The following is a 16,919-nucleotide window of genomic DNA, read 5'->3' on the forward strand; positions in this document are numbered from 1 at the left end:
TGGATGGACCTTAAACTTTCAATGCTAGGGTGAGTGACTATGGTTAAAAATATGCTATTTCCTAAACTTTTGTATCCCATTCAAATGTTGCCTATCAGTCCTACTAGGGCAGATATACTCCGGTGTACTCAGCTTTTTCCACTTTCATCTGAAATAAGATAAAACCCAGAATGACCAGGAAAAAAAAAAAAGGTTTAGGCACGAAGGGGGATGGGTTAGGTTCAGGCACAAAAGGGAGGAGGGTTAGTTTTAGGCACTAACGGGGAGCGTTAGAGTGCGGGGTGGGGAGGGTTAGGAGGAAGGGAAGTATACTTACCCGACCCCTGTCGGGATACCAACCATTGGTATGCTACTGTCTGTATTCTGATAGGAGGCATCACGACAGCCGGCATTACATACCCATTCCGTTTCAGAGGCATACTGTCAAAAATATTTGTAACCCAGCACCTTATTAAGCTTCCCACAATTACAGGTCCATTATGGCTTACCCCAATCTAAATTCTTTTATGTTTCTTCAGGCCTGACACTACATAAACTTATTGTGTTTAGCACCTGTCCTATTTAAAGGCTCTTTCCATGAATTACTGGGATTTACTTGCATTCACAAATTAAAAATTTGTTATTTGTACTAAGAACTCAGTAATGTAGATAATGTCTCTCTGTGGGCTGCTGTGGAACGAGCTTCGCACCAGGAAATACCAGAGTTAGTAGACTTCACTGAAGTTGTCACGCAACTAGACATGACCTTGTTTACTTTCAGCTCAGCTGCATTCCAAGAAACATACCTATGAATCATCAATAGCATGTACATCTCTCCTGGCCAGAGATGCCATTTTGTAGACTCCGAAACAGGTGTCTGCATTAAGTGCTTGCTGCCCTGATGCTACTCTGATGCATAACCTCTGGGAAGGTTGTAAGATAGTTAAGAAGTTTACACTATAATTTAACTATCTTAATGTTTCTTTTAGACTTAATTTTAAATTGAAAAATGTGGGAGCCCTGTTTACTGACTGGAAGGAAGAGACTCCCATATTTATCTTACAGCGTCTCTGACAGTGTTTATCACAATAGTCCACAAATCCAAATATTCCACTGCGCATAAATAGTACTAAACTGCAGACAAATATTTTCTTTATGTAGATTACCTACCTTAATACTATTTTTAAACAGAAAGCCTGGCATAGAATATCCTCTTTTTTTATCTAAGGGTTCACTGAAGATAACGATTTGTTCAAAAAGGAAGACCCTCCTTTCTTTGCAGCGTGGTAGAAGTCCTGTGTCTTGGTCAGTGACAAGAAATGTATCTTGAAGCAGAAGCTTTCCTTGGGCTACAATTTTGCCCTGTTATGGGAAAAGTTGGGTAAATAAAGAAGAGACTTCTCATCAAAGAGAGATATTAGTGTTCAACTTGCAAAGCATGGCATTGTGTCTCATTTATTTCTTATTATTACTGACATGTTAAGAATAAAGGAAGAGGAGACTGAACACAGTTATTTAATCAACTGTGAAATATTGTGGGAGTTCTGTAAAGCAGTCTTAAAATTAACATATGTAAAATAATTGATTGTTTATTGGAGAGATCTTTCAAAATTAAATGTTTAACAATTTTCCTGTTTTTAATGATCTAAACAATAACTAACTGAGGCTACTAAAGGCAAACTGAAATAAATAAGAAAATACTCATTTAAAAAAAAATATATTTTCTAAATAAAATACTGTATTGAAATAACAAGTCACAACAAACTTTCTGGGAACAAGTACCAATATGGCTAGTCAGCCAGGGTGTGTGGGAATAGATGTAAAATATTATTACACTGCTTTGTCAATAAAACTATTTTTTTTAAATAAGCACAAGCAGCCAGCATACAAGCATGAGCTTTTAGTATTTATTTGTAAGGGAAAAACTAAAAATCGATGAACTTTGTGTAAAATGTTTACAGAATGGTCGTATATAACTTATATTTTAAATATTCAAAAGTTTAACATTTTTAATTTACCCAAGTTTAATCGAGAAAGGAAAGAACACAAACAAAAAACTGGCTACAATGGAGGAAATAATGAGGCACAGGCTCAGACTTCAAAACATTAGTTAGTATGGAAATGTTCAAAACTGTCACAGCTTTTGTTAAGATTACCCATTAGTTTTCTGGGATGAGCTTGGGCATAATTCCTAACTTTCTCACAGGTAATCAGTCAAATTGAATGCACATGCAAAAGGAGTGTGGCCACGTTCATTAGAGGAGAAACCAATTTTCAGAAGCACTAGGCGACCCTCAATCCCTCCCCCTAAAATAGCTTTGAAATGTCACATGCACTAACAGCAGGTGCCTTCACAAATTTACATCCCAACCTCCAATAAGCCAAGACAAACATTCCAGATGAGTGTACCTTCAAATTGGGACAGTAGGGGGGTATGGGTTAGGCTATTATAGGGCTATTCAGTGATGTTAAGGTAACCACCATTACTTATTTTGCAAAAATGCAGAAGTGTCCTCCTATAGTACACCTATGCGCAGTGGCGTCCCCCCTGGTGAGGGGAGGGCTGTAGTGCGTGCATTCTGGTAAAAAAGGCCCAAACCCCAGTTGTAATAACTATAGGGGGAGGGGGGGGGGGCCTGGAGGTGTGGACTGCCCCCGGGGACCAGTCTGTTTGCAGTGCCGGCTCCCTCACTGGTAATGCTACTGTGCAGCACCTGGCTCCTGTCACTGAGGAGGGGACGGAACTCTGGGTACGGCCCGCACCCCCCTTGTGATGTCACTGCCTATCCTTTTTACACCATATGGTGCTAGAGATCTGGTGCAATTCCCGTGCTGTGAACTAGGTAGTTAGGATTCGTTTTTTTGTTGTTGCATAGGAATTAGTATATAGTAGCAGACAAAACATAACAATGCATGGTGCAGGTCACAAGCAACAATCCTGTCTTTTGCTTCTTACTATACTTATACTATATACTAGGCACTTAGGATTAGTATTTTTGTAGCAAATAAATTAATATAAAGTCACAAATTAAGCATTATAATTATTATCCTTTTTTTGTGGACACATCTGTGAGCAATATTTGACTTACCATATTACAGGGAAGTATGCACAGATACATACTGTGCAAAGCTCCAGCAGGACCTTGTACTGAATTGAATCTACCCTTTTCATTCTCTTGACAAAGGCTACCAAATTCAATCACTTAAGTAAATGACCAGATAAACAGATGATGTGGCTGAGTAGAATTTGCTAATTAGTCACAAAATCTGTGTAATTTACAATTAAGCAGACAACCCATTCCAGATAACTGTGGACAGTCTGAAGGAATAATGTTGTAATAATATGAGATATGGTAAGAACTTACCCTTGTTATCTCTATTTCTACGAAGTCCATAGGGTTCCACAGGATACCTTGGGGTATAGGTGATGTTGTCAGGCATCGGGCAACATAGAGTTAAGCTTTCAGCCTCCCAGGATGCACTGGGGTCCCCCTCCTATACCCCTCCCCCGAGCCAAGGCAAACCAGTTACATAACAAGCCCCAGGCTGGAAGAGGAGAGGAAAGAGAGAGAAGAAAGATCTGGAACACAGAAGAATCACATTCTCACCAAAAGGAGACGGAAAAACTGGTGACCAGTTGAAAGCCCATCTGCGGTACAGGTATGACGGGGCGGGAGTGCCGTGGAACCCTATGGACTTCGTAGAAATAGAGATAACAAAGGTATCTCATATTTTCTACTTCAGGGTCCATAGGGTATCCACAGGATACCTTGGGGATGTCCCAAAGCAGTATCCTTTAAGGGTGGGGACGCTCCTGTGCTGAAAGGAATATCCGCCGCCCAAAGGAAGCTAATACCTCACAAAAGTATGGACAGAAGACCACGTGGCAGCCTTACACAGCTGAAGCACCACGTCGAGTTGCCCACGAAGGACCCACAGACCTAGTGGAATGAGCCCTAACAGATGATGGAACAGGAAGGCCTTTATGACTGTAAGCCTCAGAAATCGCCATCAGAATCTATCCTGCCAAAGTTTGTTGAGCACTGCAAACCTGAGGAATTCCTGATCCGCTAAGACAATGGGGACATGCAGGTAAGCGTCCTGGATGTCCAACGACACCATGAAATTCCCAGGCTCCATCGCCAGTATAATGGAACGCAACCCATCCTTAACTGAGGCACCCTCAAGGACTTCAGAAAAAAAAGATTCCCTCCAGCTCACTGCAGCAATATCAACAAAAAATACTTAAATCCTACATGATAATAGAGATTCAGAGGTATTAGTTACATACATTTGCAAATATATGAATAAGCGCCAGGCCATCGTCAAGGCTCCTCTATACTGGCGTCCCTAACATTAAGGGGTTCATAAACCCGAGAAGCAAGGTACCCCAAAAATTTCCAGCCAAGGACCATCCCAAGGGCATCACACGAAAAGGGGAAAAAAGGTGATAGTGAAGTTTAAAGAAAAGATGTGTAAAGATAAATCAATAAGTGTTAATGAAATGAGAAAGAATTAAAATGACAAATAAACAAACAATTAGAAGTGATTAAAAAATATCTATGTGAATTAAGTGGTGATGTCCTGAGACTAATACCTCTGAATCTCTATTATCATGTAGGATTTAAGTATTTTTTGTTGATATTGCTGCAGTGAGCTGGAGGGAATCTCTTTTTTTTCTGTGGTTCAGTGTAAACCCCGCCCTTTACAAGCATCTGTGCTATGTCATTAAGTTGATATGAGCGACTACCATACTTTTTGTTTGCAGTCTTGAGAGGCATGAAGGGAGCCAGCATTGGGAGGATGTGCTGGTCCTTATAGTGCCATGTGGAGGTTTCTGGGGTATCTATAAGGTGAGTCAGCTCTCAGCCTATACATGTGCTGTTATTATGCAGTACACTAATTTGTAATTATATGACCCAGAGTGGGTGCTACTATTAAGTAGCAATAATTATTTTGGGGTGAGCGTTTGGAAGTGGGGTTCCGGAGTTGTTCTGGCTGGACCTTTTTCAGGGCATCACCACTTAATTCACATAAATATTTTATCACTTTCTAATTGTTTGTTTATTATTTCTGTCATTTTAATTATCTCTCATTTCATTAACACTTACTTATTTATCTTTACACATCTATTCTTTACACCTCACTATCACCTTTTTTCCCCTTTTCGTGGGATGCCCTGGGGATGGTCCTTGGCTGGAATTTATTGGGGTACCGTGCTTCTCGAACGTGAACCCCTTAATGTTAGGGACGCCAGTATAGAGGAGTCTTGACGATGGCCTGGCGCTTATTCATATATTTGCAGATGTATGTAACTAATACCTCTGAATCTCTATTATCATGTAGGATTTAAGTATTTCTTGTTGATATTGCTGCAGTGAGCTGGAGGGAATCTTTTTTTTTCTGTGGGTCAGTGTAAACCCCGCCCTTTACAAGCACCTGTGCTATGTCATTAAGCTGATATGAGCTACCACCATACTTTTTGTTTGCACCCTGAAGGACTTGTTGAGGGGTTTGAGGTTAAGGATTGGACGGTAAGACCCATTGGGTTTCTGCACCAAAAAGAGATTGGAATAGAAACCCATGCCCCTCTGGCAGAATGGAACAGACACTGTAACTCCAGCCTGGAGTATAGAGTGCAACACTTTCTGTAGTTCCAGGGCTATGTTCTGATCTGACGGAAGGCTGTGGTGAAAAACCTGCTGGGGGGCCTGCGCCGGAAGGAGAGGGCATACCCCTGAGACCACCTCATGTACCCAAGTGTCCGTGGTAGTCAGACACCAATGCTGGGCGAACCGAAGCAGGTGGCCTCCCACTCTGGGATCCCCCACAAAGGGAGGCCCAGTCCATCAGGCCGAAGGCTTGTCGTACGACTTAGGGGCAGGGCGTCTTGTACTCCAAGCTTGTTTCTTGGGCTTGGTAGCCTTTTTGGGCCTGGCCTGTCTTGGAAAAGACTGCACTTTGGACCTATCCTGGGCTCTGGAGGGCCGAAAGGACGAAGTACCAGATCCTGACGGGACTGTAGCCGATGGGAGACAAGCAGATTTGGCTGCTGCCAGCGTGACCACTATCTTGTCTAGATCAGGGCCAAAGAGGACCTGCCCATTAAAAGGCAAGCATTCTAAGCCCTTCTTGGAATCTGCGTCCGCTTTCCAAGAGTGCAACCATAAGGTGCGACGAGCGGCTACAGCTGCAGAGGAGATTCTGGAGGTGAGGAGACCGATATCCAAGGCTGCCTCATTAATGTAAGTGGCTGAGTCTCTGAGATTGCCAACTAACTCTGCCTGCTCCGCAGAAGAGTCAGAGTCCAGAGATGCCTCAAAACTATCAGCCCAGCGTTCCATGGCTCTGGCCACCCAACACACAGCCAACACACAGCCATAGCCGGTCTGGACGCCCCTCCAGCAAGGGAATAAATGGACTTCAGACATATTTCAACCTTGCGATCCGTAGCATCCTTTAAGGAGGACATGGGCAATGTAGCACTTCTCACTAGGTGTGTCACATGAGAATCCCACTTAGAGAAATAATTATCCGCAAAGGGGTATGCAAAAGCCAAAGTTTTTGAGGCTCGTACCGTTTACTCAAGATTTTTCCACGCCTCCTCTAAATGATCCACTAGCTGACCAGAAAGAGGAAAAACAGTGGCAACACCCTTAATATCCTTAAAGAAGGCGTATTTGGATTTGGTCATGGGGGGATTGTCATCCTCAATAACCAAGGCCGTACGGACTGCACGTATAAGGCCAGGTATATAAACCTTAGACTCCGTCTCTTTAGTACGGAGGGGCTCCTGGTCAGTAAGGGCTAAAATTTCACCGTCATCAGATGACACATCATCCTCATCATACTGAGCTGTCTGAGACGCCAAAGGTCACTTATGCGGCAGCATTGATGACTCTCCCTGTAAAACGTCTGACAGGTGTTGCACCGTAGTGGACAAGGAATTAACCCAAGCAGACTCTTGTGAGACCTGGGGGGGTGAAAGAGGGAGACCCTGGGGCACCATCAACTGTCTGGGGAACCCCTGCATGGGTGACAACACCATTGGCTGCTTTGAAAACCCCAGCTGGGGGAACGCAGAGGGATTCGCTAGCTGGCCCACAAGGGTTGTAAGTGCCTTAGCAAAACAAGTCCAGGGTGGTTCCTGCACAGGCGCAGTGACAGAAATCGGGTGTGATATTAGATAACATGCCTTACACAACCCGTCAGAGTTTCCATCACCCTCCACTAATGGTACATTACATGTGGTACACTTTAGCTGAAGAGGAAAATCATGTTCACTGTCAGACATGATGAATGAAACAGAGCTGTATGTGACACACCTCACAGACAAATGCTTATATAGTGAGGCAATAAACACCCTGCAACACCGCACAGCAAGGGCTTTAGCAGAGAAGAATAGGGATAGCAAAATGGCTGACAGTCAGAAGTGAAAGTACAGGCAGCAGTGCTAGCATTAAGTCACATACAATGCAGAATAAACCCTGCACTATCAGCACTGTGATCAACTACACAGACACAGAGCCTGGTAGGAAACAGCACTGCATACACTGACCTTACACCGGAGGAGACATATGCGGGGGGACCCGGACCACGATGTGACCGATGATCAGCGTCCAGCAGCGCTTGCCAAGTCACTCTGAAGATAGCCGCCGAAGAGCAGAGGAAGGCGCGCTCCCCTGGCATGCATTTAACTCCCAGGACACCGGACGTTTGCCGCACAGCCGCGGCCCGCTGTCACAGGGGCATAGTGGAAGCGCAGGTTAATAACTGGCTCCACGCTGCAGGACTGTGTTGTCCGGCGGGGACCCTCCGCGGGACCCCGCCGCTTACCTGTCCCCCTTGGATCTGGCCACAGACCAGACATCCGGGGTCACAGCTAGCTACCTACCTACCAGCATCCCTGGATCGATACCAGCGTTCTGGTACCAGCAGGGTGTAGGAGTGACAGCATGGACGTCAGTACTGACTGTCCATGCTGTACAACTCAAATGTGCAGCCACAGCTGCATGACGAAAACTTCAGGGGCCATAACAGCCCCCCTCTATTACAGGTGCTCCGACTTCGAGCTGGGCACCAACGAAAACTGATTTGCCTTGGCTCGGGGGCGGGGGATAGGAGGGGGACCCCAGTGCATCCTGGGAGGCTGAAAGCTTTATTCTATGGTGCCCAATGCCTGATGACATCACCTATATCCCAAGGTATCTTGTGGATACCCTATGGACCCTGATGTAGAAATGTCTAATATGGCATCACTTTTTTATCTCACTAGCTTTTCCTATTCACTACTCTCATGGAACGTCCATATCTCCCAAATCTCTATAAAGGCTGCAAAGAAGATCAAGGGTTAAATATAAAATAAGCAATGTTAAAAATAACAATAAGAAAGATCATAACATTACGTCAAACCCTTGCAACCGTCCAACATTCATCATGTCGTTACACCGTTTCGGGATGATACACATGACTTCAACAGCTTTCTAAAGCCAAAAATATAAACATGCATTAATTAGTATTGAAATAATAAAGGAAAAAATAAATAAATGTTATGACAGGAGAGAAGTGGAATATTGATTTAGCACCATTTCTGCACTTGTTTCACAGTCGCTTTTTTTACCCACCTTGTTCACATTAGTTTTTTTCTTTATCCACTTACTGTATTAACAAGCGTAAACTTTACTTAATGGCCACTTTAAGCAAAAAAAAAAATGTAATTTAATTTACAATTAATGTTTATTAATGTTATTTTATTTGATTCCTTTTTAATGCATTTCTACTTTAGCCTTCTGCCTATTCTGCACATGGAGGAACAAGAACTACGAAGACTAAGAAATTCACATTACATTTCAAACCTGCTCAAGTTGCTGGATTTCTAGTACAAATACAATATTGTGCAAAACCTTAAAAAGATTAATGATAAAGATTAAGGGACACACCTAAGTGCAACAGTACGAACGGAATCCAAGTAAAAATCTTACTATATGAAATGAAGGTAGTGCAACCTTGTATTGTAATAAAGATTAAAAGAATCAACATACAGAGGTGTCCTCACCAATCTTTGCTGCAGTAGCGCCAAACAGCCCCTCTTGGCATGCCTGGTACCGTGAGACTCTGCTAGCGCTGGACGTCTTTTTTTGGCTAAATGCATCTAAGCCACAATGCGACGCGACTAGGATGTGCTGATTAATTTGATAATTTGACAGTTGTATATCAGCGTACAACTGAGTCTCTGAATCAGCATGCAAAGTGCTACGATGCAGTTGCTGCAGCTTATTTTCATGCCAAGTTCCATTTACAGACTCAGTTGCATATCAAATAAATCAGCAGAGTCTCCTGCAGGCTTGCCTACACTCCCGCTTTTAAACTTATCTTCCAGTTGCCCCACAAATTCAACATCAACTTCTGGTTTCTGAAAATCCCGACTGTGCATGCGCGAGTCTGGAAATGCCAGGGGCAGGGCCTGCAGGGGAGACATCATGACTGGGTTGTGGGTAGCGGGGGCCGGCCTAGCTAGCAGCGCACACTGATACTGTCACAGTGTGCTTGGGGGTGGAGGCAGCAACAGCGGCACCGATCAGGGATGCAGTTCAGGTGCTGGCATCAGCAGCAGTGGTGGCCTTTTCTCACCCCACGGTGGCCTATCAAATGTAAGGAATTAAAATTAACTGCATCATATAGTCCATGGTGGCTAGTGCTGCTGGTGCTGAGTGTCAAACACAGGCATTAACTGCACTCTGAAAGGGCACTCACTGACAGCCATCAATTTATGGCAGGATACATCATAATAAGGGAGCTTTCAAAATACAGCTGCCTGTTTGAATATTATATCAATCGAATTTTAATGCATTGTTGAATATAATATTTAAAACACCATCTGGTCACAGAGAGCCATTTGCTGTTATTTAATAATAAAAATATATATATAACCAAAAATTGTCCACAGACAATAGTATCCACTAATTAGTGTTTGTATGTTTGTAGAAAGGTGCTAAGAGGGGGCAGCATTTCCATGCCCTGCATACCTTCAGGCCCTGTAGTGGCCACACACAGTGTGTTTTCATCAACAAGTAGATCTTACTTAAGCACTTAACTGACGAATTCTTTTTCCAAAAACTGCTCCAAAATTGTCGGTTTCTTTTCTGATTGAATTAGGTCAAGAACATTATTTTAAACTTATCCATCACTACTTTATTTGAAAAAAAAAAATATTTTTTTAAAACACAGTATACCATAAAAATAGCAATTTTTATGTTATACTGTAGTGATGGCCATTGACAGCTGTACCATCGATGGTTCAATCATCGTTAGAAGCCATCAATTGTTAGCGATTGGTCGAGGAGATCTGTAGACCACAACTGCCGATGTTTCCTAAACATCGATTGAGGGTTGCCATCAATGATGGCCACCAGCAATGGCAAACCACTTGTTTTCAATCAGACCATCCATGGTCGGTTGCCATCCCTAATCAGAGGCTCTGCGATATCTATCAAAATATATATATATATATATATATATAAAACTGTTGTTGCTTACACACGTGTGTGTGTGTATGTATGTATATATATATATATATATATTTATCTGTGCGTGTATATATATATATATATATATATATATATAAAATTAGGGATGTGCAGGCTCGGTTCTACTCGGTTCCGTTCGGTTTTTTAAACCGAATCTTATTGGCTATCCAAAACTCGTGACAGCTGATACCCAATAAGATTCGGTAAAAAAAAACGAACGGAACCGAGTAGAACCGAGCCTGCACATCCCTAATATATATATCTATATATATATATATATATATATATATATATATATATATATATATATATATATATATATATATACACACACACACACACACATGCACAGATAAATATATATATATATATATATATTGTGTTGCTTTCACAATCTCCCTGAAATGCTTTTTCAAAACATGTAAAGTATGTTCTCCTGATGTGTCTTAGTCGCATCAAATTGCAAATCAGATGAATTTTCGTGAAAGAAAAAAAAAGAAAGACAAAAAAGACTCCTGGTGCGCTGAGAGGGGTTGTTTGGCGCGACTGCACCAAAGACAAGTGAGGACACATCCGTAGCTACAATGCAGAAATTGCAGATTTCCTTTTGTGGGTATAACAGTCAGATAAATATTCCATGATGCTTTATGCAAACATGTCAGTAGAGCAAAGTACCAGCAGCAGGAAACAGATTTACGGTGTTTGGCAGACTTCTTCCATTTCAAATTTATGCTCTCATCCTACAGTTCTGCCCTCTCTCTCTAAACAGAAGTATTTCAAAAACCTCATCTCCTCCCAGTCCTCAAACCCCCGGCGACACCACCACTTTCAACTTCCTTCTCTGCCCACTCCTTCCTTGCCTCCCCTCCTCGCTATCTTCCCTTGACTTTGCTACCTACTTTACATCTAAACTTTACTCCAAACGTCAGGACATCACATCCCACCAGACCCTCGGCACCCGCCCACTCCTTTCCCAGTCTTCTCTTATAAATCCACCCCCCCCCACTTCCACTAACAGTAGGTGCCCCTCAAGGTTCTGTTCTTGGATCTCTCCTATTCTCATTCTACATCATCTTTTGGAGAGCTCATCATCTCTTTTGACTTCCAATATCATCTCTATGCTGATGATACTCAGATCTACCTATCCTCCCTTGACCTCTTCCCCCTCTCTCCTCACTCGTATCTAAAACGGTCTCTCTGCGGACTCTTCCTGGATGTCCCAGCAGTTTCTTAAACTTAACATGTCTAAGGCTGAGCTTATCAACTTCCCACCCTCCCGCATAACCTCACTTCCCAAAATGTAATTATCTATTGACAGCACAACCATCTTCTATAGCCCCAAAGTGCACTGTTTTGAAGTTATCCATAACTTATCCTTAGACTTCAAACCACACAATCAGTACCTCACGCAGTCCTGCTGTTTTCATTTCAAAATATTTCCAGGATCAGACCCTTTTTAACAATGTATGCTACTAAGAGCCTCATCCACTCACTGGTCATCTCCAGATTGGAGAGCTACATAAATTATTTAAATAAAGGGCATTGATATTGTTTGAAAGTGAAATATTAGTGGATATACAATAAAAGCTTACATTTGTAACAATAGCATACCTGTTTTAAAATGTTCAGACTTTCGGGCCACTGACCAGATAAATTCAAATTTAAAATGAGAACTTTGTATGGCAAGCTGTACCATGACATGCTTGCTCCAAATGCTTATTTTTATCTATACAAACCTTGACAGCTGCTACAAATAAAATCAATTTAACTATTTGAAACCCCACACTTTTTCAAACACTAATGGTGCATACATACGGTCAGATTTTTCTTCAGATCTGAACGATAACCATTTAAAAAATGGTTCAATCGTTCATATCTGAAAGAAAATCTGACATATCTGAACGATGCGCGTTCCCGATGGTCAGATAACGATATCTGACATCTGATGTGTTTGCAGTCAGATTTGGACGATTCCATTCATTTTAATGCAGTCAAAATTCGTTCATATTTCAAATCGTTGGTCAAATCGTTCAACTGACAAATCTGACCGTGTGTATGCTCCATAAAGGTGCATACACACGGTCAGTTTTTTCTTCAGATCTGAACGATAACGATTTTAAAAATCGTTCATATCTGAAGGAAAATCTGACATATCTGACATGTTTGAACGATGCGCGTTCCCGATGGTCATATAACGATATCTAACATCTGATGTGTTTGAAATCATCCAAAATTGATTGTAGTCATTTTAATGCAGTCAAAAATCGTTCATAGTTCAAATCGTTGGTCAAATCGTTCAATAGTTCATCTGACACATTTGACAAATCTGACCATGTGTATGCACTTTTAAGCATTGTGGACAACACCAAACCACACATTATAAACACATTTCTGTTTGAAAAGGAAAATGCCTAGATAAATTAAATTTTTACATGCATTTTCTTTTTTCCTTAAACAATTTACCATTTAGAAGAGATACTCCTGATGTTCTGCCATATATTCTGATATTTTAAATTGAAAGGCCAATTTTTAAAAAGTTATCACCTACCAGGGGAGTAAACTAAAATGCACAAATTAGCTTTTAATATTCCAAAATTTCTTATCACGGATATTGTAATTTAATTACTGTTTATTTAATGTGCCTGTGGGTTGTTGTAAGGAAAAATTCACATGAGGTGACACCGCTTCCCACCACATCCCTAACTGTGAGGAGTCCCCGTGCTTGCATGGGTACTCCGGTTTCCTCCCAAAAACTAAAAAATATATTTTCTAACTTTAGTGCCAACTTTCAGCATCTCCCAACTGCAAAAGCCAAAATGAGGAACCAGATACAGGTTTCAAATATTTGTTTCAACTATTCTTTAATCATGCATGGCTTCTTTTGAAAGAAAGAAAAGAATACCTCCAATTCTGCAATATTCATACACGCTTTTTTGGAGTACTTCAGGAAATCCTGCAAATGGATAAAAAAGGCAACAAAATTACAAAACTAGATAAACCCCTTCATGGTCATGTGTTACTGCTCTTATCATGTGTCATGTGTTACTGCTCTTATGTGTTACTGCTCTTATCTTACCAGAACAATTTCATTGGGAGTAAATCTTATTTTTTTGTATTCTACCCTAGGTACATATGTATTAACTTTTTGGGGCATATTGGGAACATGTGTGTGTTTGTAATGTAATATTCCACTTCCCTCACCCACAATAAAGCATTTAACCATTATTTTGTCCATTGTAATTTTGTCAGAGTATACTGAGTGTTCTATATAAATTATGTACATGTTTTTTCTTACTTTTTCCGCCTTGAAAGAGAATCAGCATGTGTTTTGCATACAAAAGACTATAACAGAGATATCAGGGGAAGTGTAGAGAGCCCCTCCCTTTTCTATGGAAACCATGGTGAGAACATCCCCCCCCCCATGGGCAGCAATCTATACTGAAATCCATACAAATGAAACCTATTGGCTGGGAATCACTTGTTGTAGTTGCTGACCAGAATACAGAGCAAGTGGTCAGTGACAGCAGTTGTGTGTGGGAAGACACCACCAAAAAATCATAATGTAGCTCATAGCAGGATATAGTTAGATCCTGTTGCGAAGCAAATAAACAATAATTTTATTAACATCATCAAACATCACATACATACTAATATATCAAAAGCAGCATACTTTGTATACTTAAATGCTACTGGAAACTTCTATTACAATTAGCAACTATAATGCCTTTAACTCACAGGCACTCCATTGGACATACAGCTATTGAAGGTGCACACCTAGTGAAGGAAACCATAACAGAATCATTGTCATGGTAACAACAAAAATGCTACGTCTATTGCTTTCACGGTTTATCATATGAAAGTTCATTTTTTACTTTTATGAAAATAAATATCCTCAACTTGATAACATCCTAAGAAACAAAAAAACATTAGCACTTGTGGTAAAAGTAGGGTGCCAACATACTGAAAATAAAGTTTAAACCCACCTGCCACCTCTTGCTCAATACTGTTGTAAATAGTTGGTATACATTTACTGTTAAGTATACCCCTGCAATGTTTGTTGTTTTAAGTGTGGAATTTTGCTGTGTTTCCATGCCTTTTCAACAGGTACCCTAAGAGGGCTATATTTACCTGGTTATGTTAGGGCAATAAGTCAATTATCCCTTATGGATGGTGAAACGGTTGCCATTTGCTTTCTACCCAACTCTGCTAGACTTCCCGAAAAATTATCACCACATGGTACCTGCTGCAACCTGAGGACATGGAGGATGCTCTTTGGCTCCTCATGCCCTCTGTCATACAGGTACCCAATAAAGCTGGGAATTGCTATTAAAATTCAACAGCACCTAGGCCTCCCCACCATGGAAACAGAACTCTGCTTAAAAGAGGGAATCAAGGTGTCCTTCTTAATCAGACTCTGAGTCAGGCTTACTGCAGCTATTTGACTAATCTATGAACATGCTAAGGATCGGAACTGCTAAGCCAGAATAAAGTGTGGCTTTGAGTCTGCCAGCACTCCAGTGATTATAGCTCCTTTAGGATACGGTAATTTAGTAGGCTTTCTATGCAGTGAACCACTTGGCTGTTATTTATTTATTAAAATAATAAAAGTGCATTTGCATGTGAACACTCAGTGGTATCAGGTAACCTCAGCACATAAAAATGCTTCGGCCTGATAAGCTAGGATGAGAAGGCAAAAGAGCCCTGTATTCTAATAGCATTGCAGATAGTCTGGTAAGCCCCACTATTCTAACATACAGTATTTTTCTCTCTAGGAATAAAAGTAATTGTACAAAAAAAAAAAAAGTACCGTATTCACAAAGTTACAAGTTGATACAAAGAGTTACAGAAGATTCCATACTCTGAACAAGTCCAATAGGGATATTCCTGCCAAAGCGCAAGTTCATGTGAATCAGGGCTGTATTTAGTGATTATGCTGCTCTAGGCAAGTGGCACTGTACAATACACCAGTTCTGAGGGTGTTGCATATGAAATGGAAGACCAGGCAAGAAGAGTAAGAAATGTAAGGCAACAGACATGGCATTAGGGACAAACAAACACTAAATAGAGGGCAATGAAGTAAGGTAGGGAAGACAAAATATCAGGGATTTTAAAAGTTCCAAGCCTAGACAACCAGACAAAGTCTAAAGATGGACCCTTCTGAGGCAGTCAAGCCTCTTTTTGGTGCATCAATCAACACCAACAAGAAATCTGTATGGCTTAAGGATGCAGTACGGTCCAAGTAGATACTTAACGCACATACCACATCCAACAGTGCTAAGGAAGAAACCTCCCGAGTCACTGAACCCTGGCGAAAAGCTGGAAAGACAATATCTTGGTTCATGTGGTAAGCTGACACTACCTTTGGTAGAAAAGAAGGCTTAGTGCGTAACTCTATCCTCATAAAAAATAATAAGCAGAGCTTTACAGGAAAGTGGCACTAATTCAGAAAACATTCTGGCCGATGCAATGGTCAAAAGGAAAACAACATTCAGAGTGAGATAACGCAATTCTACAGATTCCAAATTCTCAAATGGTGCGTTTTGGAGAGTCTCCAAAGCTAAATTCAAGTTCCAAGGAGGACTGGAGGAGCATAAGGAGGCTGAATGCATAGAACCCCCTTCAAGAAGGTCTGAACTTCTGGAATAGTAGCCAACTTCCTCTGGAACAGGATTGATAAAGCCAAAATCTGTCCTTTAAGAGAGGGCAATTTCAGACCCTTAACCAGCCCGTCCTGCAAAAAAAGACAAAAGGCGAGACACTTGGAAATTTCTGGTTTGACATTGTGTTGTTCACACAAAGAAATGTATATCTTCCATATCCTATGATAGATTTGGGAAGTAACCGGCTTACGAGCCTGTATCATGGTTTTCACCACAGACTCTGAAAACCCCTTGGCTCTCAGTATCCTGGATTCATGAACCATGCTGTCAAAGCCAAGTGATGCAAATTGGGGTGACGGCATGGACCCTGAAGCAACAGATCTGGATGCAGAGGTATACGATACAGAATGTCTGCCAACATGTCCTATGATGGCATATACCAATGATGGCATGGCCATTCTGGAGCTATGAGAATGACCGGATGCGCTACCTTTCGAATGCGCTGAATTACCCCTTGGCCACATTACCAGTGGAGGAAAGATGTATGCCAGCTGAAACCCCCAAGGTGCTGTCATGGCGTCCACCAGAACTGCTTGAGGACCCCGAGACCAAGATCTGTACCTTGGACGCTTCTTGTTTAAATGAGAATCCATCAAATCTATTTCTGGCGATGCCCCATCTGGCTACTATTTCCGTAATTCCCATTCTCCTGGGTGCACACTGTGGGGACTTAAAAAGTCTGCATCCCAGTTGTCTACCCCTGGAATGCAAATTGCTGAAATAGCCGAAACCCAGTTTTCTGCCCAATGAAGGA

At 41.5% G+C, this 16,919-nt stretch overlaps 1 protein-coding gene across 6 annotated transcripts in view; it reads right to left on the minus strand.

The window, feature by feature from the left end:
• TRIO (trio Rho guanine nucleotide exchange factor) overlaps positions 1–16,919 on the minus strand; it is a 496,865-nt gene that overhangs the window by 80,591 nt on the left and 399,355 nt on the right. For all 6 annotated transcript variants that reach the window (XR_015869672.1, XR_015869673.1, XM_088445727.1 and 3 more), the window contains exons 44-46: positions 13,408–13,458; positions 8,385–8,462; positions 1,150–1,341 (exon numbers count right to left, since the gene is read on the minus strand). Coding sequence is in view for 4 of the 6 variants with exons in the window: in XM_088445727.1 (XP_088301853.1) it covers positions 1,150–1,341; positions 8,385–8,462; positions 13,408–13,458 (321 nt within the window). In the remaining 2 variants the exon portion in view is untranslated. The remainder of the gene's footprint in view (positions 1–1,149; positions 1,342–8,384; positions 8,463–13,407; positions 13,459–16,919) is intronic.

Source organism: Taudactylus pleione, unplaced genomic scaffold (assembly GCF_031769625.1).
Source record: "Taudactylus pleione unplaced genomic scaffold, aTauple2 ptg000386l, whole genome shotgun sequence".
Lineage (NCBI taxonomy): Eukaryota > Metazoa > Chordata > Amphibia > Anura > Myobatrachidae > Taudactylus > Taudactylus pleione.